Source organism: Caloenas nicobarica, chromosome Z (genome assembly GCF_036013445.1).
Source record: "Caloenas nicobarica isolate bCalNic1 chromosome Z, bCalNic1.hap1, whole genome shotgun sequence".
NCBI lineage: Eukaryota > Metazoa > Chordata > Aves > Columbiformes > Columbidae > Caloenas > Caloenas nicobarica.
The window spans coordinates 91,176,826-91,204,824 of NC_088284.1; the positions used below are offsets into that span (position 1 = coordinate 91,176,826).

Sequence of the window (27,999 nt, forward strand, 5' to 3'; positions counted from 1 at the left end):
ACAAGGAAAACGTGACAAAACACCTCAACACTTGATACTAAATGTGTTATTTCTGCAATAAAAGAAAAAAAGTATTACTGCAAATTACACATCACATATGCAGAAGAATTTTATCTCTTTACAATTAAACTTTGCAACCAAATAGCTAATGGTTAAAAATACTCTTGAGAAGAGTAGTAGCACTTCTCAAAGGTAGTAGCAGCAAAGGAAAAAGCACTCAAATAAGAATGATGCTGTTTCCACACATAATTTACAATTCTATTAATATATTACAAAAAAAAAAAAATCCTTGGGCGATTTAGAAGATGTACTATTGCATGTAACCTAACACAGCAAAAGTGAATCCTGCCCATCAAAATCACAGAATTTCAACATTTTTAAGATATTATGTAGTCTTATAGTACAGCATTTTAGATAAAATTATTTCATAAATTTCCCAAAATGGTTTGCATTCACATAAGGCAGAACAAAAGGCAGTAAAAGACTTCACTGAATCAAAGCAAAATTTTTAGCTTTTCTTGCAAAAAATTAAAAAGTAGTCAAGAATTAAATCTTGATTGTTATTCCTAGAAGAAAACATAGAAATGTGCCAGGAAAATTGCACCATATCAGGAGTTTGGGGAGTTTTTTTTGTTTTCTAAAAAAAGAGTGATGTATTCACTGGATTTATAAAACACATTAATCTGAGAAACCTGAGTGAAACACTTCGAACACACTGGTGGACAACAAGCAAGGAAGCAGTCTGCTCCTTTCTAATTTCAGGAGCTTGTAACTGCTTAGAACAGACACGTGGAACTCAATGGTGTGAGCTTTTGCTTCTACTCCTCATGGGACAGGATCCGCCAAGCGTGGCCCTGGGTGTGCAGGCAGTGTGGCTGGGGACAGGAAGGTCAGTACAGAGGTTATACCTTGTTTCCTTAAGAGGAGCATCCCATGGCAGAAATGTGCACTGCTTCATTGAACCCTAATTATTTTCATAGCCGAAATTTCATCTTATGCATACGATTTCTAGTCAGATTTTCCATTTCTATGAGTTTTGGCTTCCTCCCGTCCAATAAGACAAATGACTTTGTAGCATCCTTTCGCAATTTTGACCATCCACATCACATTCATAACATCCAGGACAAAACTTGAGATAAGCCAGGCGCTCTGGGCTGCAAATCCTAATCTCTGGAAAGCTTCTGTTCCAAATGAAGAAATTACGTGGCTGTAATATACAGGCATGACGGCGATCCTCACGACGAAGAACACAACTGTCATCAGCACACCATTGATGATGTTGGCCTTTGAAGACTTGGGATATCCCAGTACTTCAAAAAACCACCTGCAAAAGAAGCGTTCACAGATACCAGGCAGTCTTGAAGCCATCTCATTAAAAAAAGGATATTTTTTCCTAATTAATAATTTTATTTATTAATTGCTTCCTCCCTTATAATTTCTAAATTATTGCACTGTGTTTTGGCTGAGTTGCAAATTATTCTTCTTGGCTACATATTTCCCCCCCGCACTTAAGCAGTGTGTGATATCCCGTACACTGCAGAATAACATGTAAAAAAAATCTTGATTTGAATTGTAAACCAGTTGACAACCAGTGTCAATTTCAGTGACTGTTGTGTAATACAATGTAATACAAATTCTCTTCTAAAATGATAAATACAAATTTATTACTTGTTACTATAGTTTGCACCAATGGGCAGCTAAAATTCTGTCTGTTTCCCTGAAAGTAATTCTAGCACTGTGTTTGGGTGTGATAATCTAGATAGAGCTCCAATTTCCAGTGTCTCAGACTTGGGATTTTCTGACTACTTCTGTTCAGCCTGAAACCAGAACTTCAGAACCAGATATGGAAAACGACACTGGACAGTGTCACAGGTGGGTACATTATGCATTGGAAAAGTTAAATCTAAAACCCCCCTCTCTCACTATTACTACTGAGTCCTAAGTAGTCTTAAAAAAAACCCCAAAAACCTTGCATATTAATTCCTTAGTAGACAGGCATAACTTATCTTTCACCTAGCACACAGAACCTGTGGGTTGAATTCCTAGAAAAAGGAACAATAAACTCTTCTAATGCTTTATCATTCACACGCAAACCAGAATAAATGCAAGGCAAATTTATGCAACAATGGCAGGTTGAAGACAGGACCAGAGGAAAGTTACTTAAATCATTATATTCATGATGGGGGATGGGGAAGGGAAGTAGAATAATCAGTTTATTTCCAAAAATATATGAGGGTAAAGCTGTTTAACAAAATAACAGTTCTAAAACTGTTTTTTAAAGTAATTTTTAGTTTAATTACCTACAGATTACAATCTAGGTAATTACTGATATACTAAAAAGATTTGCTAGACATCCGGCTCTAACAGAAATACTCCAGGATTTCATCAAGAGTGCAACTGAGACAATTAAAATCCAGGCACCAGAGGTGGCAGTCCAGCCTGGAAGCAGGATACCTCACCACAGCAACGCTTATCAGATGATGAAAAGAGAGACCTGATGTATTTGGTCAGACTAACAATCGGAGCCTGTACTTTTGTTGATATATACAATGCAGATTCCAAAAGTAATTTGAAAAAAGGTTTTAAAATATACTGTCATGTGCCAACATAGGTAACTGGACATCTGCTTAGCACCTTCCCTCTCCCAGCAAACTCAAGAAAAAAAGTCAGTAATTACAATTTTACCCACCATTGTTCACAATTAATTACATAAATTCTGATACTAACACTAAAAGATCTAAATGCTCAGCATGGAGACAACCTCCAATCAGACATCCCTAACAACACAGACAGGAAATACAAAGAAAATACTACAGTTCTGAGATTAGAATAACATTTTATATTTTAATAATAGCTATTTTGGTAATCCTAAGAATGTAAACAAGAAACATAATGTAAGTCACTATCATTATCCACTACTTACTGTTTCAAGGGTCTGGTTCTCTTCAAATTTAATGAAAACAAAACATTCATGGACTAATGAGATGACATCCCGTAGTGCAAGGGACTTTATTATCTCCTACAGTGATTTCCGTTTTTCTGAGAAAGCAGTAAATTTTGGTATTCAAAGACACGTGATCTCCCCGGAGGCATTTTAGAAGTATAACTTATATTACTTTTAATAGCCAGATGTATCACAACACTTCCTAACGCCACAGTCTGCAAGGTAAGCATCAGTACAGGTACTGCCCAAACCCAGGATGAAATCCTGTTTTGGCAGAAGTCAGTTGGTAGAATAGCCATTCACTAGGACATGAATTCCAATACAGAAACCTAGAATATAATACAACCTTTTTTCTATTTCTTTCTCTCCTCTTCCCTGTATTACTAAAATAAATTTAAAGAAGTGTTAATTTACTCCTCAGTTTCTCTGTGCACATGGAGCATTTAGACTATGAACTCCTATACAGCTCTACCTGGGCAACTGAAAGCAACCTCTGGAGAGTTCCATTACCCCACCCTGCCCTCCTGTAAGTTGAATTTGCCAAGCTAATGTTCAGAGGAGATCTCAGCACAACCTTTTTCATTCTTAGAGATCTGAGGAATGCTACAGTCATAAAATATTTTAGAGTTTACGGTCACAATGCAGTAATCGGTAATAGTCAAGATACCCTGTTCACAGGAGGATTACAGTCCCTATTTGCCTTACAAATCTTGTCCTTCCTCTACCAGACACTTGGAAAAGAAAACAGATGCCACACATGTAGGATCGGTAAAGCAGAAATACACCCCAAAAAGCACAGGTGAGGAATACGCATCTGATACACTGAAAGATCCGATCCTACATTGCGAAACCGCGGAGGAAGAGGAGAGGAGTGCAGCACTGCCCTGCACCACAGCCCCTCTCCCGAGGTGAATTCTTCCCCAGGCACATCCCTGTCCCCAGCTGGGCCATGGTGGCTGCGGAGCAAGGACAGAGGCCGCCCTCCCCAGGGCACCGGGACACGGCACCGAGCGCCTTCCCCTACCAGCAGACATTCAACAACAAAAAACAACTTCTGAAGTAACAGAAATAATACTAACAAAGATTAAAATTTTAAAGAGTTATGCAAAAACTCCCTAACCACTTACCGCTGATTGACAAAAGGAGTGGAGAACTCTGCAAGCAGACGGAAGTTTCCAAAATAAGCCAACAGACCTTTGCTCTGGTTAGCAAAACAAAACAGACACACACACACAAAAAAAATCAACAATGTAGATGTAAAATCTTGATTAAAGTCTTCAAGTATACATAGAATGATACAATGTCTCAACTTCTTTATTAAAACTGACAGGAGTTTGCCAGCTGTGGCAAACATCATCAAAATTTTGAAACGAGGTTTACTACAAAAGCTGCAATTGTCCTTCAGGTATCTCGAGTCAGTAAGTTCTTAATTAAAATAATTTTTTAAAAGACTTACAGTTAACTGGCAATGGAAAGCTAGCTAGAGAAGACTGGTACAAGCAGTCAGAAGTTATAATTACAATTATACTATTACTGTCTAAGAAAACTGTAAATATTTTGGATTTCTCAATGTTTAAACAAGTCCAAAAAGAAACACTGCAAGCTGAAGAAAAATGTCCCTGCATCGTTTTAGGAACGTGATTTGCCAAAGTGAAGATGAATTCGCAGCTCTTATCTGGCAGCAGAAAGGGCACATCAAGCCCTTCGTCGTCTCCCCCCGCTGCAGGAGCCCAGTGCCGCCGGGGACGGGGCAGGAGCAGCACGGCACCTCCACACCCGTGTCCCATACCTGCAGGTACAGCGACACCCGTGCACGTTGTAACCGAGCGCTTTCCTCCCAGTGACAAAGTACAAAAGATTTTTTTAAAAACACCTGTCAGTGGGTCTCCTGAACAACCTATGGAGTGTGTGTCATGGTGCCTCTGTGATCCACCACATGCACCAACACCCAAAACTTCAAGCATTTCATGTCAGTTCATGCTATGGACGGAAAATCTGTGTCCTTAACCAAATCCTCTCCTATCTCCAAGAGCAAGTTTTGAAATGAGATACTTATGAGAAACTTTCTCTGAAGAGAACAGAATGAGAGTAAAACAGAGACATCCGCAGGCAGAGCTATATCCAAACAGTAAGAACTGATTTAAAAGAAGTTCACACTAACACTACTCTTTCCATTTACTCCAGAAACAACTAATGAAATTTCTGCATCAGGGATTAGCCTTGGTAGTGGTATTTTCACTTCCCTAATATTCAGCTCTAATTCACTCTAATCTGTAATAATATTAGTAGATCTAATGATCTTCAACCTGAAACACAGTATTTAACTGTCAGCGTACTTCATCCCCTTTAAACCATTATACAAGAAATCTGACAGTAATCCGGCATCTCAACACTTTTAACATCATAAGCCTGGGATTCACACAGTAGGCAGGGAAAGAAGTGTGGTAAATGAAGTAAATTGTATTTTATAAAATTTCTTTATTTACTGAATGAGCTTTTCAAAAGAAATTCAGGAGCATTATTCTGGAGGTCAGTGGGATTTCTACCAAGTCACACGGGCATCTTTGAGAAATTCCAGCAGCAGCAGTGAGTAACTAAGTCTTTATCCTAGAATAGTATCCTTCTCTTCCCCTTTCCCCCTTCAATGTACGTGCGCCACAGATATTTATAGATATATACGGTTAATCATCCATTGTTGCCCCACCAAAGTAACCCTGAACAAGAAGTCTCAGACGATCAGTTTGTGCCATAACAGATTAAAAAACAAAAGCAAAAACCAACACCAAGAGGAAAAAGAAAGAAACACACCCCAGAAAAAAACCAAACAAATACACCCAACTGACTAGTACATTCACCAGAGTTAAGGATCACTGACCTGTGGCCTTGCAAATAGGATCACAAGCAGAACATAACCACTTCAAACCATTTCCTTCCAATTTTCCAACTAAATTCAGACATGGTTTTATTTGAAACACTTTTCTATAACCATGTGAAAAGCCCCTCTGTCAAAGCCTCTCTACAGCAAAGACTGAGAAGGGTTTTAATTTCAGCAGTTAAATAAGTTACACATTTTTGTTGAAGGACTGTAACATTGAAAAGGTGTGCACTTACCACAAATGGCTGATAAAACCACTTAGAAGGTAATGACAATTGAAAATATAAATATGCCTTTCACAAAGCTGATATACCAATCAATGAAGAATCTTTTAAGCATTAAACAAGTAAGACCTATAAAAGCATTGTCTTTAATACCATCTACTTATTACGTTACTGGAAAATACAGCACTCACCAGTACAAAATAGTAAGCGTACAGAGCTGCCAAATGATGTATTACAAAAAATTTGTCACCAATTGCCTTCCAGTAGTAAATAATAAGCAACAAATCTACAAAAGAAAAGAAATAATGATAAAGAACAATTTATTATACTACCATTGACCTCAGAATAGTGTTTCTCTAAGTTTTAGAGGTATAAATGCCAATATATGGCATCAGTAGAAACACACTGAATTAATTAGCTCTGAAGAGAGCATCTTTATGCTAAAGACTTTAGTCAAAGCATTAAGCAACTGTGTTCTTCCAACAGTTGCCATGAATTATCACTTTCCACATCAATGAAAGTACAGAGGCAATAGATTTAGCTGAAATATTTTGGAAGGAAAAAGTGGATTCTGAATCTCATAGCAAGACTTCATGCTTATGAACCCAAAAATTTCGAGCAAGTGACCAAAAAAAAAAAAAAAAAAAGGGGGCTACAGCATAGCCAACATACAAATATATGCAATAAATTAAGGGATCTATTCTGCTATTCTGGGGAACTTCTGAATCAGAAAGTAGTTATATTAGCAAGCAGGGAACCATTTACCAAAAATATTTTGCAAGGGGCACTTGGAATGAGAAGCATGTTTGCTTCATTTAATCAAAATTTTCCAATTACTACAAAACAATATAGCGGACCTGAGTTAAAGTTATAAGAAAAGCTCTGACAGAAAAGTTCCTTCTTCTCCTGTGATGGTCTGAGATTTCAGAAGACTTACTTTTCTGTACTGGAACAATCAATTTCTGCCCCTACTTTCTCCAAATGAGTGCTTCGGACTGGAATATTAGTGATGAAAGTTCCAAATCAAAGATTGTACCCCTGTGCCTTTTGTATCTCCAGGAAGTGCCTTGATCTCTTTTGTATTAGCTGTCCTCAGGCAGGACTCTTATCTCATCTGACAGAGCCACTCCACTTCCTATTAATTAAACATTAACTATATAAGAACATGAGAGAGAACGAGTGGCCAGGTTCAGGTCTCTTTTCAAAGGCATTCATTAATTCATAATGAAAGTCTAATGCATAATTATTCAAAAAAAGATACTAATGCATTTATACATGAGCGCTGAAGTTCTTATGGAAAAAAACAGTTACTTAAACTAACCCACAGTTTAACTGAGCGTGCTGATCACCAGATTGTCAGTTCCACTGGGGTGAGAAATCTACTTTGAGAGACAATCAAGTCCACAGCCCAGTCTCTGACCAGAGACTCCATCCTAACACGAAAAGTTTTCCCTGAAAATAGTCCAAGTCACAACAAGTTTTTGCTTTGATAAGTCAGTATTATCCCCACACACCATAAAAGAAAGCTCAAAAACATTTTCTATAATAACAAAATTCCCATGCCAATTTTAGTTAACAAGAAATAATTCAGAACACAAAACATATGCAGTGGTATATGCCATACCAAGAAAATACTTTAAAATTTCCATGTTTTACACATCACTAAATTTTGTTGTAAAGTGAGACTAAAAGGTGGATGGGCAGGATCCTAAGGCATCATTTCCCTCAGCTTGTATTGAGGGTTACTAAAATTCCTCTGTCAAGATTCTTAGGTCACAAGAAGAAACTTATCATAAAAGAGCTATGGGTTATAGACACCCTGACAGGAGTGAAGGGCACTGCTTTAACACCTTCTCAACTGGCAGAAGGACAAACTGAGCTGGAGTTGGTGGTTGTGTATCAAACCATCACAAAGCCACAGTGCTTGGGGAGATATCATTCCATCTTTCACATCCGCTGGCAAGATCCTGTGATTTTGCCACAACCCACAACTCCATTAGTGATTTTAAAAGCCACAGTAGAAACTGTACTGTATGCACATATCACATCTCCAAGCATTGTATAAATACATAGGCATAGCAACTCAATGTAAATATACAGGTTATGTGTGTTATATACATGTTGCATAATTACCAGAAATGAGGTAGCCTGTGGTAATAGCAATATTCAGTTTCACAATTGAAGGGTCACCCCTGTAAACACACCAAAAATACACAGTTACAGTCTTTATAACAAGGTAATTTGCAAAGGACATACAGTTATCAAACACACAATGTCCATCTGGTCACCTTATTCTTGGCTCATCAGTAAGGCATCACGAGATTTACTTAAGAAAGATCCCGATTCTTTTTCTAACCAGATATAAGACATTACTAACTACCCTGATCAGGACCAGCCCCTGCCTTGGGGTCGAGGCTGCCCCAAGAGCTTTGCTAGAGACTAGACCTGAAACCCACTAAGTACCCTGAGCTGGCTCCTCTGGAAACAGAAGAGCTTTTCCTGTTCATAAGAGGATGGATGCTTCTGAGGATAAACAGAGTAGAAGGAGACAAGAAAGAAATTCTTTGCCCGTTCTCTGAAGCCAAGGAGCATTTGAGGAGAAATGCTTTCAGAGTTGTTTCATGCCTTCTGTCCCTTCCCTTTTGGTGCCAAACGTTCAGCAGGCGAAGCTCTTAGTAGCAGACACACAACTTCAGCTCCTCTAGCATGTTCAACAAACCCAAACTTGTGAATGCAGCTCAAAAAGGGAAGCATCCACATTACAGCAAGTAACATTTGTTCTTTCCACCACTGTCCTCTGTGCATTCCGACTTCAAGGAGTTTGGTAAGGAAATCTCTTTTCCTTGGCATAAAGATCATTACCTTTTTCTTTTCTTTTTTAACTAAGTTGTGCATCTAATGTAGATATGTTTTGTGTAATTATGAACTCAGCTGCAAGTGACAGGTCTACAGATTCATAAAATGTGGACTGCTCAAGACGAGCTGTGAAAGCAATCTTTGTTGTAAACCTTTCAAGAAAAAAAAGGAACGCAACTGTGCTTACAGCCACTTCCAATACAAAGTCTAACTGAGCTAGAAAGCAGTAAAATGCTATTACTTAGCTATTATTTTTTAATCCTATTCGAACAAAACAGCAGAAAAGATTTCCTGTATTATTACAATCTGTTCACTAAATTTTAAGGCTTTCTTAGCATCTAAACCTAACTGCTTCCCTGAGTGAGAGAGTAGCTTACAGGAAAATAGGAGGACTCACAAAACCAGAATTCTGCCATTAGGTGAGGAAAAACATTACCAGGAGAGCCTAGAGCTCACTCCATCTCTTAAGATTGGCAATAAGGGCTCTGTTAACTGCAACTTGAGGCAGTAAAATTTTTCCATGGCTTCAAAACCTGGTTTCCTCAGCTATGTATGTTGTAGGCTGAGTGCTTCTTTAGGTGTAGTTCTTCTGAAAGTGACAGCTAGACATAGCACACAGACAGATGTGTTCTCTCACCACTTGAGCAGAAACTCTTTAAATAGTTACAGCCCTTCCCTTCGAGCTCCCAGCTGCAGCAATATCATAACCACACTTGTAAGTGTTCCCAACATACTTCAGCACATGATCACCAAGACTGAGCCTGCGCTCAAGAACCTTCACATTCTTCTCCAGAGAAGATGCAAAGGACTGAGTATATGAAATTGATTCCCTCGGTTCTGATTGCTAAGGAGGGATGTGTGGCAAATGAATTACACATGAGCATGCACAGGCAGATACAACAAACAAAAGTTGACATGACTGACTTTCGTCAAACTTCTTTGCAGATACAGAGTCATATAAAACGCCGATCAAACATCAGACTTCAAAGAGTATAATGACTGTGAAGTGGACAGTCACATGAAAAACCCTGCTCTTCTGTGAAGCTATAACTTAATTCAACTCTTTACATCTTCTTTACATTCACTTACAAACTCCTGAAACTAGATTGACAAATGTTTCTTGTGTCTTTCATACAAGGCTCCTGCAGAAAGGCTCCTGCATCCTTCATCGGTGACCAAGTCCCACAGCTGATGCCTGCATTTCAAAAGGCCATCAGACTTCCAGATCGAGCAGCCTTGCAGCAGCCCATCTGGCATTTCACGTGTCATTTGTTTTTTAACTCTTCAGTCTTATTCAACTAAAATCAAGACTATGTGGATTCGGCTACGAAGCAATGCAAAAATAATAAGCAACTTAAGATTCAATGTACAGCTAAGCCACAAAAAAGACTGGAAAAAATGGTTAAAGCTCTACATGGTCAGCTAAGGCTTTAAGTACTGTGTACTGGGAACCAATATGACATGTGGGGGAATGCACAGACTAATGCTAGCCTGAACAATGTAATGTAAAAGGTCAGCCTTAGAAGAAAATGTACAGCTGCAAATTCTAAGGAAACCACCCAACAATCCTGGCTTCACTGGTTGTATTTTATTTGCAGGCTGCATACAAGTACTTGTAAAGCCATAGGCAATATTATGTTTGGTTTTCCTTTGCACTTAATCACTTGCATGAACATTAATTCTAATCATTGAAACTGTTTTAGATACACGAAACGATACTTCACGCATTTTTAAATTATTAGTTTAGTAACTAAAAATACTGATTTCCACATCTAGAGTGTTCTGTGCAAGTCTAATTGACAAATTCCTGAAAACCATTAAGATAATTTTGACCGAGAAACAATTTACGGCAATACTGCCATGGAAAGCACCTGAAGATTTGATTTAAAGCACACAGATTAGACATACTCCCAGTTGACTTTTAAATATAAAGTTTTCTTTGCTCTACCAAATGTAAATAAAACCACTGACAGCAATCATTGGAAACATATCTAAACAGAAGAAACTATTTAGAAGCAAAACCAGAAATATAGAAAAAAATTCCCCTGAAGGCAAATAGATTTTTTTTCTTTTAAGATTTAATGTTTTTACACAATCTAGGATGCTAAGGCTCCATAAGTAAGATTAAGTTTTCAATATAGTATTCAGAAATATCTAAAATAACTTTTCTCAAACTTAAGAACAAAAAGTCATTTGATTTTTGCTTAATTTAATTTTTTCCTGGAATTATACCAGGAAAATTTAGTAAATGTGAAAACACAATTTACTTATCATCACCAAGAGGTTTTCATTCCTGCCATTCATGACTTCTTTTGTACTGTTTAGAACAAGGCCTATTCAAACAAAGCAGGATAAAAGCTTCTATCTGATAAAGCTTACCACAACACACACTGAGAGTTATAACAACATGCTGCTTTTCAGCATGGTTAACAGATCTCATAAGCTATTTAAGATATTTGGACTCTCTAAAGATACCAGAATGTAATGAAAAAAAATCCAAAACAGCCAACAATTTAATCATATATCACTACATACAAAAGAGGCCAATGTTACCTAAATTTGTCTTATGAATCAGTGTCACATTTATTAAAGCCACATAACAAGTCAGTGGCAGAGCACTTCAAGCACCCAATCCTGTCTAGTTCACTCTTCATTGTCATTAATTTACAATATCAAAAGAGCAGAACAAGCATCAGATGTTAAATTTATGTAAGTTTAAACTGACTCTCAGTGTGGTCCTTTGACAAGGCTAAAAGCAACAGTCTATGACAGAAATATGAAAAGAAACTTAAAATAGTTAGTTAGTCTTCAGGAAAAATATGTGCTCTTCCTTATACAGGGAAAGAGTTCCAGACGATGATGAGTGACATGTCAAAACACCAGTAGCAATCTGTAATTAATTCAACTGAAACAAAGCCATCTTGTTCCTGCTCCCTCAAAAAAGTGTGAAACAAAACAATGTAACTAGAAATCACGAAAACACAAGCCTAATATAGAATATTTTGTCAGCTAGAGAAAGTATTAGAAGTCCATTTATTAAATGGAAGACAGTACTTCAGACTTCCATTTTTTTTTAAAACAAAGATTGATAGAACCTTTATGGGAGGTAGAAATAAAAACATCTTAATTTAGCAATTTAGACATATACATTTGATACACATAATAGGCTTCCCCAGCTTTTTCTCACACACACACACTTTCCAGACCTGTAACAGCATTTCAATTTCACATTAAAATTATTATAGTAAAGAGCATAGTTTCAGTCATGCAAACTTTCAGTTACACTCTTGGTTCTACGCTTTAGTAATTTAATGTGCTATTTCAAATCAATTGCTTATATTTTATCTATTCCACTTCACAGAGACACAATACACTAAGACATTAAAACTGACAAAATAATTTTGAATTATCAAATAGTACATGCATGGACATATCACAACTGCATATTTTAATGGGAAATGAAACAATTATTTCAGTAACTAATACACTGCATGATTATTTTTTCCTCTCAATTATGTGTTTTTATTGTGTAAATATAACATATACATAACATGCCTTACCAGAGGTGGTCAGCATTAACAGCATCATCGTACAACAAAATATACAGGCAAAATCCACCAACCACCAAGGCGTGGAATGTGGACACTGTCCTGAAAAAGAGATCACAGTCACAAGGAGGTAATGCCATTCACAACTTTATATATTGTGCTTAAGGTAGGATGTTTCTGAAGACATTTTCAACTGCACCCAGATACCTCTGTGGAAGACAATCATCTCTTCTTCATGCTACATCCAACCACTTATACAATGACAGGTAGGAAAAACAGTCAAGAAGGAATCTATTTATTAGATTTGGGGCAGGGCGGTGGGGGTATTAAATAGGGTCTTAAAAGTAATCGAGATCTACATTTTCCCCCAATTGTCCTATATATTAATGAATCCTCAAAGACAACATGACATCCGGTTCTCTAACAAATATTTACTGTATTGTCCCATTTGCTGGAAAATCTGAATGCATTTCATATTCAGATCAGCCCACGAGTCCTGCAGCAAGAGGTTTCTCCGTTCTTTCAGGCACCAAATTAATAGCTGACCCACAATACATCTGCCAAGTTCAGGTTTTGAAAAGAAGGGTATTAAATGAAAAATCCTATCGATGAAATTTTCAGAAAGAATTTCTATCACATTTGATGTAGATTCTGGTTTTCAAAGAGAAAACTTTCGTAACAGAAGGTTGTAGCCAAGTATCCGAGGTATAAAAGCTGCAGGTTTGTATGAACTACCAGCTTGCAGCTTTGCTTTATGCTCCTCTTGTCCTGTGTAAAGTCACAGTAATCAGAGTTGCCTTGTCCATACTTGGGTACTACACACTTTTTTTCCCCAAGACACCAGTCTCAAGTATACAGGCTGCATGCACACTGTAGATAAACTCTGAATGTTAACAAGCCCTTAAAGAGAATTACCTATTGACAGAGGCCCCACAGGGTTTCTGCCAGCACAGTCAGGGTCAGTCCTGCCCTTTTGAGTCCACATGTATTCTTGGAAGGTAGAACAATGCAATGGGCACAGGTCCGAAATGTGTCACCTTGTTCCTCTAGCCAGGGGTTTAACACTACTATAATCTGCATCTCATTCTGTGTAGCTACTGTCTGCTTTCCTAAGTGTGACTAGGAAGAAGAAAAAATTAGGTGCCAAAATAGCTCTGATGAATCAGGGATACAATTTGAAAGATGAGAACTCTAAATTACATGCTGTGTGACCAGAAACACCTTTGCACTCACAGCATTAATAATATGCACACAAATGTATAGATGCTGTTTGTTATTAGTCTTGTCTTTGTACATGTTGAATGCATGTACTTGGAAGATATTCATATTTTAAATGTGCATTAGTCACTCTCAGGAGTCTAAACTCTGCCATGCAAGATTTGAAGAAAGCACCTTATTTCCTGTGACACTGCAAAGAAAGAATAGGTTATAATCCCTAGTCCCTTGCCAGAGGTTTTATTATTGTCTATTGGAATGAGAAGATTCTGTAACTTTTCATAGAAGAAATCTGTATTTACAATTTGTTTAAAGAGTGTCACCATGATATTTCCAGCAGTTTTTTCAATAGTGTTCAAAAAAAAAGGAATGGAGATTAATATATTATAAATAGTCAAATGTAGGAAGATGGATGAGAACATTTACTAACCATTATAGCACAGGTTGCTTTTTTTTTTTGCCTTTTTTTTTAAACAAAGGAAGAAAATTTAGTTATCAGAATTTTAATTATAACTAATAGCTTAATTAAAATGTCTACTCTTGCAACACAGAATTAAAAAAGAGCTAGGAACTTTGCTTCCTTTTTTAAATAAAGCCTGGTGTATAATACCAGTGCTTGAGAAATACCTGGGATTTTCAAACTTTAGGAGAGGATAACACAAAGAAGTAAAATTTGTCCTAAAATACAGCTCATTAGTTTACAGTTGCAATTTGTCTCAGGAGTAGCTGTTTATCCAAACCTTAGTGCTTAGAATACAAGCTGTACACAAGCACAGCACTTGAAGGGGGAGAGAGAGGAAAAGAAAAGAAAAAAAAAATAGAAAAAAATTTTTTAAAAAAGCAGATTTCCTCCTCCCTAACTCTGGACTTTGAAGTTTCTCCATAGAAGAGAGGACAGAAGAAGGGAAATAGTGCATCACTTCATTTTAACATGGAATCTAGGTCAAGCTATCAGGCTCTGCACACATCCTTGAAATTACTGTCAAAGCTTGCATCCTTTAACTCCTCATTAAACTGCAAAGAAAAGTTGCACTAAATTGCATACTCGTTCCTTTATTATTGAATGTATATATATATTTTCACAACTGCTTAACAGCAGTACAAACGTATTATAAAAGAGGTGACAGGAATTTATGCACAACAAATTAGAGTTATACTACATCTGTGCTGAAGTATAGTTTTTAACTCAATTTGAGTCTACATACTTAAGATTCCAGAAGTAATTACTTTATTGCTTCTTAATTCTTGGAAGGTCAGAATTAACAAATTGACAGTATGAAAAACACGGTCCAGAGCTGCAGCTCAAACGCCTGGTTACAAAACTCTCCAAACTGTAACAATATATTTTTCAATGCTGCAGCTCATTTCAGGCAGATGCCCAATTCCAGACCCAGCTGAGCTGATAAAAATGCATAACCATCCTCTGTGCCAGTTTCCTTCAGGACTGCCAACAGAACCATTTGTGTGAGCACTCCCAACACTATTCAATATAGGGCAAAATAACAACTATCTTCTTTTAAATCATTTAAGTTAATGCAACACATCTTACTGGGAGACAGTAACTTTTTCTACCTGCACAGCTGCCTGCAGAGTACATATACGTCTATCTACATTCTCTGAATATATAATATATTGGGGTGTCTCTTCATCTTGGTGAAACACTGGAGCGATGAGGCAGTTCGACAAAACACTGTGTTTGGTTAGCACAGTCAATCCTTTGTAGAAACGCAAGCACCGTTAGCCTGTCCGCCACTTCACGCCCCCCTCAGGTATAACATCAACAAGCTGCTGATGAACATGCTTTGTGTTTCACGCCTTCTGACTCCAGAGCTGGATGTAGCACTGGACCACGACTCATCTGTGTGCCAACATCTACATCCCACTATCAACCCCAAGGAAACATGGGGAAGGAAGTAAAAAGGACAGAGCCTGGGGAGCTATATCAACTTGAGAGTTAAACTACTTGCTAGAAAGTAGCCAAGAGATTACAGAGCAGCATACTTTCAGCACTCTTCCGATGTGTGGAACAATTCGTATGTTATTATGCAAAGTACTACAACTTAGCAGGCATGGGATAAGTTCTCAGAAAGCCTATTATGCAATTCAAGGGTCACTTGATGTGGCTTAGAGACAAAAGTTCAGCTCCAGCATGATAACAGTTCAGCCTAGTTTCCCTGACTGCCTCTATTATCAATTGTAACACAGAGGTAAACCTAAGATTGCATTGATACCATGAACTGGCATCCTACAAAGCTGTTACAGCAGATAGGTAATTATTCAATGATGGAACTGAAATTAAGATGGTGCCTTTAAGAACACTGCATGTGGACGTTTGCCAAACGGAAAGGCAAGACTATTTGAGTTGCTAATGCTGCCTAGAACAATGGAAACAACTTTAAAAGCATCCACCTGATATTGCCTTTAAACGGCACTGAGGAGGAACAGTGATATGACTAATGCATTTTGAATGCAATGACAGCCATACAGTACACATTTTTGAGGTTCAAATTCAAGAAACATCTGAAAAAGTAATAGGCTACTCAAGCATGCAGTTATACTGTACAAATTCATCTCAACTGGAGAAGCTTGTGTACTACATATACCCTTCCGGAGTAGTATATTGCAAATAAAACCTCAGTGGTCATCCCATTTGCAATTACTACTCTATACTTCCTTTATGGCTTAAAAGAGAGGAAAGCGCCCAGGAAAGATTCACAGGTAGAACAAGTTTCTAACAGCGCTCTGTCTGAGGAGACAAGTGCAATGCAGGTGGATCCATCCCAGTGACGGAGCTGCAGAAACACAAAGGGAGTGAGGATGGATTTTAGACTGAGTTTCCACAACTCCTCCCTGAATGTAGCTTCCCTTCCTCTTCTTGCAGTCTCCTTTCCCATCAACACACAGATGTACCTTTCTAACCCTGCCTCACCACAATACTACACCAAAGATCTATCAAATTTCTTGGAAAATCACAACTTATATAAAACAGGTTGTAGTGCAGTAGTACCAGGAGAACAGAGAGCAACTTGCTTTGCACCCAAAAGCATGACCAGAGATACACAAGCATTTAGCTCATGGAATAAATCACAATACATTTGATTTTCATGTATGTTTTGTGGAAGTGAATTTTGTACCTCTTCTCATTACTACAGGCATCACAGAGAAGCCATTTAAAATAAATCCACTTCAGCTTATTACCTCTCACCAGTCACTGTTTTCTTTTTTTCCCTGACTTTCACTTGGGCACCACCGTCTAACAAAGCATTTTGTGTACAAGTGTTTGTAATGTTGTATGTTCAAGAAGGGGCCTCAGCATTTTACACTCAATCTTTCAAGTGCCTGGAGCCATCCCTCTAGTCTTCACAGATGTTTAACTAATAACGTTTTCTGCAGTTTTATAGATACACACAGGTGGTTCAGGTGTTGCCAATGTCAGATAGGTCATTAGCTGCAGATTGTTTTGAACACTCTACCTTGAATTCCATTCGATCTTCCTTTTTTGGCTAAGATTGTTAAAACCAGGTGTTACTCGTGTTGACACCCAAGAGCTCAAAACATGGAACAGGAGCTGAAATACAGTAAAACTGGCAAGAGCAATGCCAATAGTCAGGTTGCTGAAGGAAGCCATTGTTCTTCAGCCTGTGAAGAGAAGCAGAAGGAAATTTCAGTCCATTTTCCATTTAAGTACTTTAAGCAGCTACAGAAAGTGTTTTTGACAGCTAACTTATGAACAGAAATATTATTCACTAAAAGTTTCATCCTGTTCAACATTTCTATGTAAGCCCTAATCGTATAAAAGTATCCCAAAACTGTTATATGTAAAAGTTGCATTTCAGTGGATTTTGTGTGTGTGTGTGTGTGTGTTGTTGCTGTTGTTTTCTGATTTGTTTTTTTATTAACATTTGCGTATGATACACGTGACTTTAGGCAATGAAAATGTATTTTATTTACAGAGAAAGGGCAGGGATGCTCACTGACCAGTGCCACCGCCAACTCTGAAGCCTCCACTCCTGCCCCAAGAAGTTCCAAAGTTAAAACTCATCTCATTCTTACCAGATTGACTGCTGCTGACAGGATTTTAAAAAGCAACAATGAAATCAGATAAGCATAGCAGAGAGTTTTTCAGGTCAGCCTCGGGAAGCAATAGTCTCACTGCAGCTTTACGTTTGCACAATCAACAGACATAGCAGTTCGCAACCTGCACTTAATTCACAGCTGCGGGCTTCTCTTGGTGATAGCGCACAGGACGGCGTATTGGAGCTTTTTTCTTCTTCACGTAGAAGTCTAAACTTTGCACAATTTCAGAGCACACTGAAAAGCTTCCTATCATCAGAGCTAATGCACTTTTCAGATGCTGGATGTTTAGCTATTCCATGTGGCCTAAATAAATAACTAAACAATTCCGAACATAAATGTCAGTTTCTAAATGCTTCAGTCATTTCTCCTGAGTCGCCAGTATTTTGCAAGACAGAATTATGGTGGTGTGAAGTGCTTTATATTCCAACACTGGCAAAGGCTACAAACTCATAAAAAGTCAATTTGTATTAAGTTGAGCAGAAAAGGGAAAAAATACATAGCTTCATCTAAAATATTTAAATATTTTTAATAGCCATTTAAATAACTTCTGTGACTTATTTTAGTTTTAGTGAAGAAAATACCTATAAATAAAATGAAAACTTAGGGGCTAGCATAATTTGATGTTACTACAACAACCTAATGGTCAACAAAACCCAGTACAATTATATAATACATTTATATCCATCTTTAGTTCACATGCACTATAGAATGAGAGATTGTGCCTTAGATTTTTGAAATTGTATCTGCATTGCAGACGGAAAGCAACTTGAACTCCAGAGAAGGAAAACAAACAAACAAACACAGAAAGATAAGTCCACCAGTAAAAATAATAATTTTTCAAAAAATTAAGTACAATATTCTCACCTGGTGGTGTAAATGGTGAGAATATTAAACCATGGTTTGCATTTAAACTTAGAACTTCAACAAATCTGTATTACACACAGATCGGGAAAAAAAATACTTTTGCCTTCAAAGATTGTTGAATCTTCTGCTTCTTAATCTCAAACTTCCTTCCCACCCGCCCCGCCTCGAATTTAAAACTTTCTCTGACTAGTACCCAGAGTAAAAGCTACAGCTATAGAAGCAGAATGTAGAATAAATAAGAGCAGATTTGCAGAGTGCAACTTGCATCCATATCAAATGGATTTCCAATGTTTACTTCAGACCAGCTTTAATGCTGTCCTAGGGAATCCAAGCTGTTAGACGGTATTTGATGTGTTCTTCAGGCCGATCCTCCTGCTCAGTTTAACTCAAAAAGAATCCAGCTTGCACGCTCTGGTACAGCTACGCAATACAAACCCAAGGGTGGTAAGTGACAGTGATCAGGAGATTCAGTTCATAAGTGCATTTTTACTCCAAACTAAAATTTTAATGTGCACACATTGCAGTGCATTGCAACAAAGTCTGGTTCATTCCAGCTGTTTATCTGATGACCTGTTCTAGTTCAGCAGCATAGTAGTCTTGCATACTTTTTAATGTTCATCTATTAAAACTTGCAGTTTCAAATACTATCGTGAGTATTCAGTATTCTCTCAAGTACTTTTTACACTGTTCTCCACATACTTCTCCATTTGCCTCCACTGGCCAAGAAACAAAATATTAACCAAATTGTATGCACTTTTTACACAGTTTGAAGTACTAGAGACAATGGGTGTTAAGGCCTATATTCTAAAACTTTTCCATTTGAAGGAATAAAACAAGCAATTAAATTTTAAATCTTACAGTTTAAACCCACTGCTAAGTGCTGTATGGTGCCCATTCCAGATCATACTCCTAGGGCCAAAACTGCTATTACATCATCTCATTTGTAGAAAGCAAGTCCTCTCTCGGACAACACAAGAGGAAAAAAAATCAGTTGATTTAATTCCTAAAGTGTGTGAAGGAAGCCAAAATGTATGTTGAAGACAATTCTCTTCAGAAAAATAGCAAAACCATTGACCATCAATCACACCTACTTCATCCTTTTGACTAAAATCTAGTAATTCTCATGATGCTACCAATTTTATTCACCTGCAGTGACTATAAGTAGTACCTCTGAGTTTCAAAGACACTGACATAATCCCTTGGACAAAAGAAATCCATGCTTTGTTTGGTTTCCTTAGCACCAGAAGATTTTATGAGACAAGTAATGTTTCAGTGTGTGACAGGTGTCCATAGTACAGGAGATTATGGAATTAAACAAAAAACCTCCCAACCAGCCCTTACAAGAAGTGAATCAGAGGAGCTAATCTTACTTCTAAGGAGCTTTTACAGGGAATTTGTTTTAAGAAAAATCAGTTGCGTGGAAAGTGCGTGATCTGACTTTCAGAAGTATTATGTACCTCTACGTCTCCGCAGTTCTAGCAGCAAGTACAAAACTGTGATTCCAGCAAGGGAGAGAGTTATGATGGCAGCAGAGAAGAAACCAGCCACCCGGCCCCTGTGGTTGGTCTCACAGATATTCATAAGGGCTTTGCAAGACTAATTTCAGAAAGTGATTTCATATATGCTTATCAAGATGCTGTTTAAGTACATTAAGTACCAAGTCCAGGAATAATTTCATGTTTTACTTAAGCAAATTAAGGCTGCTGTATTTTAATTCAATTCAAGGACCAGATGTAAACACACTGGTTCATGTGAGACAGAAGAACAGTTCAACTATAAACATTTTCTCATATCTCCAAGTTGTTTTCAACTATATCCTGTTTAATATGAAAATTAGCTGTTGTTTCCCAATGTTGTTGAACCAAAGCTTATCACTTAAAAGAAACATAATTAGCTTCTGATTACATGCAATTCCTTTGCCCTTAAGGCAATGGCCAGTTACTAAGTCAAAGGCAGCTTCAACTACACGATGTTTATTCTGCCCCAGTATCTTCTTATAGCTGTCCAGCAAAGTCTGATCAAGATACAGAACTTCATGGATTATATATGAGCACTTTATCCCCCAAACTGCATAGTCATTGATTACCATTCAGTCAGCTGATACAGTTTTTGAGTTAGTGGAAGGCTGCGTGGGGAGGGAGGTGTAGTGTAACTACTTTGCAATTCAGGAAAAAAGTATTCTATCCAGGTTGGTTCTTCACTATTAGTTTTTCAGCAGCGAATTTCCTGAATTACCCAAAATTACTCTCTCAACCATTCAGTTAGACAGTTAATTACAAATGACCAGACATTTACTCTGGCAGTTTTTCAATGTGGTCTTTAAGTAACTAAGTATCAACAAACACTGTAAACTAACAACTTTCGGCAAGGTATTGGTTACATATGGCCAGCACAGTACCAAATTGCTCCAGTAATTTTGAAAAAAATCTAACAACATAGCTTTTCAGTCATACCAGGTAAGAGCTGAAAATACACTCTTTTCATCTGCTATTAACATGCTGTGGTTTTCCCGCAATTCCGTTTCTACTTGAAATTTAGAAGAAAAAAACCAACAATATTAAGACTCAACATTCATTCACCCCCAATATGAAACCATTATGAACATCTGATAGAAATAAGTCCACCCATAACTGAAAGATAAAGGACCAGAATCAACTGCATTTAGCATTTCTGTTCTCCTCATTTCACTGTTTCCACATCAATTTTTCACATAATAAAAACAAGAAATGCAGCTGTACAGTCACAAGACATAGTAAGGAGGTACGGAGAAATGCATGAGGCCCACAGCCCCTACTTACTTCAAGGCTGGATTTCAAGATAAGTTGGATCAATTTCCAAACAAGATTACACCCTAAAGCTGCTAGTGATACCCGGACATCCTACTCAGCCCTGTGCTCTCCTGAGCTGCTCAAAACTGAAAGCCAAATCCAATTCTAAAACTTGCCACGCTGATTTGCAAAGAGCAAGGTGGGACTACTGACTGTTTGCTCATTTTATAACAGGCCTAGGAATAAAACATCTGCAGTGCTTGAGTTTTGCTGTGCTGCTCGTTCTGAATGGTAGTTTCTATTGCTCTGATTAGATGTACCTTACTTAGCTTAGTAAGCAGCATTAAGAAAACAAACAACAGAATTCAAGCTAGTCACAGCTTAAGCCATTCCCTTTCTAGGTAAGGCTGCTGATACCCCGAACTCCACTTTGCTGTCTGCTCTTAAAACTCCAAAACAACTGGCAGACTTGGCACGCTTTTTATAAAGACAGGTTAAGCAGGGCGAGCTTTACCTACACCACCGATGCCCTCAAAGCTGCAGGAAGTTTGCAGTCGGAAAGCAACGGGGAGGGGCAAAGCCCCCACATTCGGAGGCGGCACCGCGCGGAGGGGCGCGCAAGGAGCCCAACAGGCAAACTCCCGAGCAGCGCAGCGCTGAGCAGCAGCCGCCGGGCGCTCCCCCCGCGCCGGGCATTACCTAGCGCTCCCCGTCGGCCGAAGCGCCCGCTGTTCCACCGTGCCCGCCCGCGGCGGCAGCCCCGGACGGCTGGCAGGCAGGCAAGCAAGCAGACTGGCAGCCGCCGCACACACTCGCCGCGCTGGCTCGGACTAGGGCCACCCGCTGCGGGAGGAGGCGGAGAACCGGCGCACTTCGCGCTGCCGGAGCGGCGAGCACCGCCGCCTGCGGCCCGCGGCCCCCGGGGGCGGCGCCGCGCAGGGGCCGGCCCGTCGCAGGCGGAGGGAGGGAAGGAGCGAGCCCCTCCGCGCAGTCCCGCGGGGCGGGGGGAAGCGGCTGCACCGCCCCCGCCCCGCCAGCACCGGCCCCTCCGCACCCCGCGGGGTCCGCGGCCGCCTCCCTCCCTGCCCGCCCTCCGCACCTGGGAGCGGGGCTACCGACGCCGCGCCTCCGCCATGCTTCCCCGCAGCGGCGGGGACGGGACAGCCCCTCCCAGGCGCAGGATGCTCCGCTGGTGGCGGCGGGGACTCGGGCTGTGGCGATCGGGTTACGGCAGGCGTAGCCTTAAAGGGGCCGAGCCGCCGCGGCCACCTGCCGCCGAGCTCGGCTCGCTGCCTGGGAGGGGAGGGCGGCATCCCCGGCCCCTCCCGCCCGCCCGCCCCGCGCTGCCGGCCGCCGCCCCCGCCCACAGCAGCTCCCCGGGCCGCGCAGGCACGGGCTGCGAGCCGGCCGGCTGTGGGTGCCGCGCCGCCTGGGCAAACAGCCGCGCGGCAGCGGCGTTGGCTACGCTCAGTAAATAACCCGGGACGGCCCTTAAACCCGCGGTCAGCGCGGTTCGAAACGCTGCGCTGGCACAGCGCGACGCAGCGCCCGGCTGTGCGGGCAGCGAGCCCGCGGCCAGGAACCGTCCCGCCGGCCGCCCCGGCACCGCAGCTGCTGCCCCGGGCTGCGGAGCCTGCCCGCCGCCTCTGCGAGCTGCCAGAAGCGGTGCGTGTGTGCCGCGACGGACCCGCGGGTCCCCAAATCCTGCTGAATGCACGTGTCTGAGAACGGCTTATGTGTTGGAGGAGGAAAAATTCCTGTTAGCTCTAGCATCACACCTTCTGACAGCATTTTGGTCACTTTCCCTTTCATTTATGTAGCCCCATTGTCTGAAATACATAATGGGAAAATGCTGATGTGACTGTTGGCACGTTAAGAATCCATTTATGCACTCTCTGATGGCACCATACCGCACCATACTGCACAGGGTCATCAGTAACACACTCGTCATACAGACAGCGGGTATTGCTGATACTTGCAATTTTTGAAAATAAATGCTGTGGGTTTTCTCAAATTATTTTTCATTTTACATTTTTGAACTGTTGTATTTGAAAATCAAAGAGAAGCAAAAATACGTTGACAAAATTGAGTATTACGATGGTGGCTGGTTTTTTGCCAACTAGAAAGCATAATGGTCAGGACTCCCCTCTTGCCATGCTTCTATTTTACACATCCTAAACCACCTCAACTCTCTGTTCCCGTTAAGGATTCCTGATCTTTCAGATCAGACATTTTAAAATTCTCCTCTCTCCAACAACATAATGTTGAAGGTATTCACATACCTCACACTAGATTAAGCTGCATCTGTCAAAGAAATCATCTACCCCAACTATGTACACTAATCCCTCTTGCAAGATGCCTCGCGCGGCGGGAATGCCGTGGCTTAAGCATGAACAGAAACTGCTGCTGGCTTGCCTCAGTATGCCGATCTGTGAAACACAGAAACTTGGGCACTGATTAATGAGGCGCTGCCCCATCCTCGCTGTGGAAATGGTAACCTGTGGGAGGTGGGCGGGCACACCACCAGCATCTGCAGCTCTTTCAAGCCATCTCGGTTTAAACCATTGCTGAACATAAATGAACTGCCAGATCAGTGTTTGTGTAAACACTGGAACTACAGAAGTTTGACTTCCTATGGGCTCGTGTCTTATGGCTGACCAGCTTTTAAACTGAACCTTGTTAACGAAATTCCACAAGGCATTCTCAGCTAAGTGACGGAGGAGATCCCATTCCTGCTTCCAGTCTTCTTCCATTCCAGAAACAGATGGACAAATGAAGACAGCGATATCATACCAACACAATTGCTTAGTGAAATTGGGATAAAAACCTCATCTTTTACTCTCATATCATTTTATTCCTCATATAAGGAAGCTTTCAACCAATTTTCTATTATGTCTATGGTTTTTTAGTGAAGCAGAACATCCACTAAAACCTAAGAACTGCATGGTGGGATCATAAACCACTTTCAAGATGACATAAACTAGAAAAATTCTAAGATAATTTTTTCTACAGTAATTGACCTTCCAACGAACAGTCCTCACCTTTTGCTTAATCCAATATCACTGACTTTGCAGTTCCTTTATACATACTCCTTGCCCTCTTAAGTTGTAACAACTATGACAACAGTCTTCCATATGGACAAGCAGTGGACTTCTGGAGTGACAGATGACCTGCAGTGGCCATGAAGGCAGGAATGGCTGGCTTAGGGCCTGCAGGTGCAGACAAGGACTCTCCACGCATGGTTAAGAACCAAAGGCTCTGAACAACAAGCTGTGGCAGATTTAGCTGCCTTGTTTTATGATGTTATTTCTCCCAGCTGCCTGAGGTCATGATCAGTCTACTAGAGCACAACAATGAAAGTAGGTAGCTTTATAGTACGTCAACCTGTGACCTGGAGTCTCCACCACACACGTGATAACACCTAGCAGCAGCAGGGTAAAGCAGAGAGTTGAGAGTGGAAACTGAAGAGCTAACTCTGCCAGAGACCACCTAACAGAGCTCTAAGCCTCAAAATAACCCATCACCATTACGCACTTACACGTTAGGAAGGGTCTAGAAGCCAAACCAGACTCTCCCCAGACCTCTGTATCAGGCCTGTGTAGCACAGCCTACCAAACAATTCCTTTGGCCCAGGGTGCTGCGTGGGTGAAAGAAACTAGTTTGACCTGCCTCACTGCTCTCACCTTGGCACACGATCAGCATGTTGTCAAGCACGCAGCAGATCCTGACCAGAGGCAATACCATCTTTCAACACCACAACAACATGTGCTGGGTTGAGCGCTGCTGACTGGAAAGCTGAGAATGGTGATGCACTGAGGATTCCTGGCTGGCAATTGTTCTCCATGTTAGCATACAGCAGGATCTCCCTCGGTTTTTTGACAAAGAGAATTTGCAGATAAAAAGAGAACTGGCTATGGGGGAATGAAGGCATTGTAGTAGAAGGGAGGCCTGTAGACACAGTTAGATATGGCTACCATAAGTCCAGGTTGCCTTAGATTGGTTGTCTGTCCTCTTTTCCAACCAGAAATGTTCTCCAGAAAGATTTTGAGAACTGCCAGTATATCTGCAATTGTTGGGATCTAATAATCTTATTAAGTTGGATGTTCCTGCATATATGCAGCAACCTCACCTTGGATTTCCCATGTCCACCAATCCCAAAGAGATCCTCAGAGCAAACACACTAGGCCTATATCGCATGTGCAAAGCAATTCTCCCCAAAAAACCCGGAGTACTCTACCACTCCTACAAAGTGTTGCATGAAGTTACCACACAATTACTTTGAGCATTTCCAGTAAGTCTCAAAAGTATGAGGCTTAGTGTATTTGCACGATGCAACTTGTGCACCTATTTCTGCATCACAAATACAGTAGCCAAAGGGTGGGATAAGCAGCCACCAGAGCAGCATCACAGCAAACTGGTTGCTATACGTTGACCACAGTTGGGCTTTCACAGCTAATGCATCTCTTCCTCACTCCCTTGTGATGTGCGGCCACCATTTTCCAGCAGCTGCAAACGAAAGCTGTCACTGCTAAATGGTAACTGTCGAGATGCTTCCCAGTAACAAACGCAGCTTCTGAAGCTCAGCTTCAGCAGTGGAGGGGAGTATAGGCAATGGGCATGCTAAGGCAAGGTATAGAACAGAGATTTAGGAATACAACGTGAAAAATAAAATTATATTCCATGCCAATAGAAAGATCACAGGGAATGTAGGGAGGACATAGGTATCACAGTAGCATGTCCAGGTAACAGCATAATTCTGTTGGCTTCAGCTGAACCACCGTATTTACACTATGTAACAGAAAAATTGGCCTCCACTTTTCATCTATGCTTTAATTACTATAGAACCTTTTGGTCACATCATTGATTTTCACCTTCATGCCAGTTAGGACCAGGAATTCCCCTAAGTGAGGAACAAATTCTGCTCAAATGGAGGGATTCTGCTCAGACAGTACAGTAAAGAGAAGGTAGCCCAATGTAAGTTGAAGTCTGCAGTAATCCATCCTCAGCCAAGTTATACACACCTGCCCCGTACCCTTCTCCTTTTGTAACTGACTTCCCGGGTGGCACTTCAGGTATGCTAAAAATCTGTTGTCAGACGACTGCTTGTAGCTCCCACTAAAATCTATGAGAGTGATGTGACCATGAATAGAAAACTACATGGTACCCTTTCCGAAGTACACCTGTAATTTCAGAACCGTGCTTTCTCAGAACAGAGCCTGCCTCTGCCAAGAACAAAGCCTTTATCACAATTGCTGTACTGAAAAGTGAGGCATATGTGAAAAAGGAAAACACTTCTGGGGCACTTGAAAATTATTTCAGTTGTGGTTTTGAACTTACACAGGACGTAACTAATCTTTCTCTCTGAATTTACCAGTTGTAATAAGAATAGTCTCTTAATGAATGTTTAAAGCCTGATTGGTTTATGAAAGAAATTATATAACATGGTGTTCTAGCAGCAGTGAATTGAACTCAGTGATCTAAAAAATGGCTTAGATTTCTTTCCATCTTAGGAAGTTCCTAGGTTTACCTGTCTGAAGAAGGAGATATTCCCAGAAAATCAATTATACATGTAAGCAAAAATATCACAGACACGAAAGAACATATGAAAGAACAAGCACAATTCTCCTTTCACAACACTGTGAATCAAGAGTAACTCCACTGAAGCCAACGAGTTACACTGGTGTGAGTGAGAAAAGAACCAGCTCCATTGTCTGAAAATTGCTCGGGCCACCCATGGAGTCCAATTGCAGGAACTGTATGCAGCTAATATTGCAATGTTTAATTCAGAAAGCCGAAGACTGAAAAGAGGAGACTGAAAAGAAAGGCTCTGGATTCATTTCTAGCTAAAAAAACCTGAAAAACAGCAGGAAAAATGGGCAATCGAAAAGGAAAAAAAAGAAAAAAAAAATTTCCACTTATAAAAATCTTCCCTCCCCCAAAAAAATTTGCATAGAAAAAACAGACTGAATCTGTGTGCTTTGGTTTTTTGTTTGTTTGTTGTTCTGTTTTTTGTTTTTTGGTTGGTGGTGGTGGTTTTTTTTTTTTAAACACCCTGCATGTACCCAGTTAACAGTTGCTGAGCTGTTTGCTTCCCCGAAGAAAAAGTGTTATCTTCATTTTCCAAACAGCAGACACGTTTTGTGTGTTGATGCATATTGTGTTGTACTTACTGAGCGTCACAGAATGTGAGTCTTACCTTTCCAGCATAGGTCACTAACATATCCTGTCACATTTTTAGGTAGCGGTGTACTAAACAATACCTACATTTTCCCCCACTTTATTTTACTTCCTTTAAACACACCCTCCCTTTTTCATCTTAGATTGGTTAGTTTAGCTTTCCGAGCCCCTCACCTCCCCATGCAAAATAGCATTTCTGCCAGCAGTACTTGATACTCAGCAATGGAGCAAAGGCTTGTTTCTGGAAAGTTGCCTGGTCACTAACCTCCTCCTGTATCTCAGCCTCCCTTCTTCAGTTTTCTTTCAGTTTTTCTGTCTTGTCTTCTCCATTTCTCTCTCATCACACACTGTCTCTTTCATCTAGTTACACCTCACTTGCCGCATTACCCTCTTTATTGGTATTATTGTCCCGATTGTGGCCATCCAGAAGCTACTGAGGACCTGTAAAACA

At 40.2% G+C, this 27,999-nt stretch overlaps 1 protein-coding gene across 3 annotated transcripts; it reads right to left on the reverse strand.

Moving 5' to 3' along the window:
* Positions 1-450: 450 nt before the first annotated feature.
* TLCD4 (TLC domain containing 4) lies at positions 451-27,884 on the reverse strand. 3 transcript variants are annotated; one of them, XM_065657375.1, is made up of 7 exons: positions 27,814-27,884; positions 17,136-17,301; positions 12,460-12,549; positions 8,177-8,235; positions 6,235-6,329; positions 4,072-4,145; positions 451-1,324 (listed from the first exon to the last, which is right to left on the reverse strand). In XM_065657375.1, the coding sequence occupies exons 2-7, from the start codon at positions 17,288-17,290 to the stop codon at positions 1,009-1,011; spliced, it is 789 nt and encodes a 262-aa protein (XP_065513447.1). In that variant the 5' UTR covers positions 17,291-17,301; positions 27,814-27,884; the 3' UTR covers positions 451-1,008. The 3 variants fall into 3 exon arrangements, with proteins under 3 accessions (XP_065513447.1, XP_065513446.1, XP_065513448.1); XM_065657374.1 differs by lacking the exon at positions 27,814-27,884 and adding an exon at positions 22,471-22,552; XM_065657376.1 differs by lacking the exon at positions 27,814-27,884 and adding an exon at positions 22,071-22,134.
* Between the last annotated feature and the right edge of the window lie 115 nt (positions 27,885-27,999).

Coding starts and splice junctions, on each gene's coding strand:
- TLCD4 (XM_065657375.1), bottom strand. CDS start 17,290: ATGGCTTCCTTCAGCAACCTGACTATTGGCATTGCTCTTGCCAGTTTT. Junction 12,550..17,135: donor AAGATCGAATGGAATTCAAG/GTAGAGTGTTCA, acceptor TCTCTTTTTCAG/GACAGTGTCCACATTCCACG. Junction 4,146..6,234: donor ACGCTTACTATTTTGTACTG/GTGAGTGCTGTA, acceptor TTTGCTAACCAG/AGCAAAGGTCTGTTGGCTTA.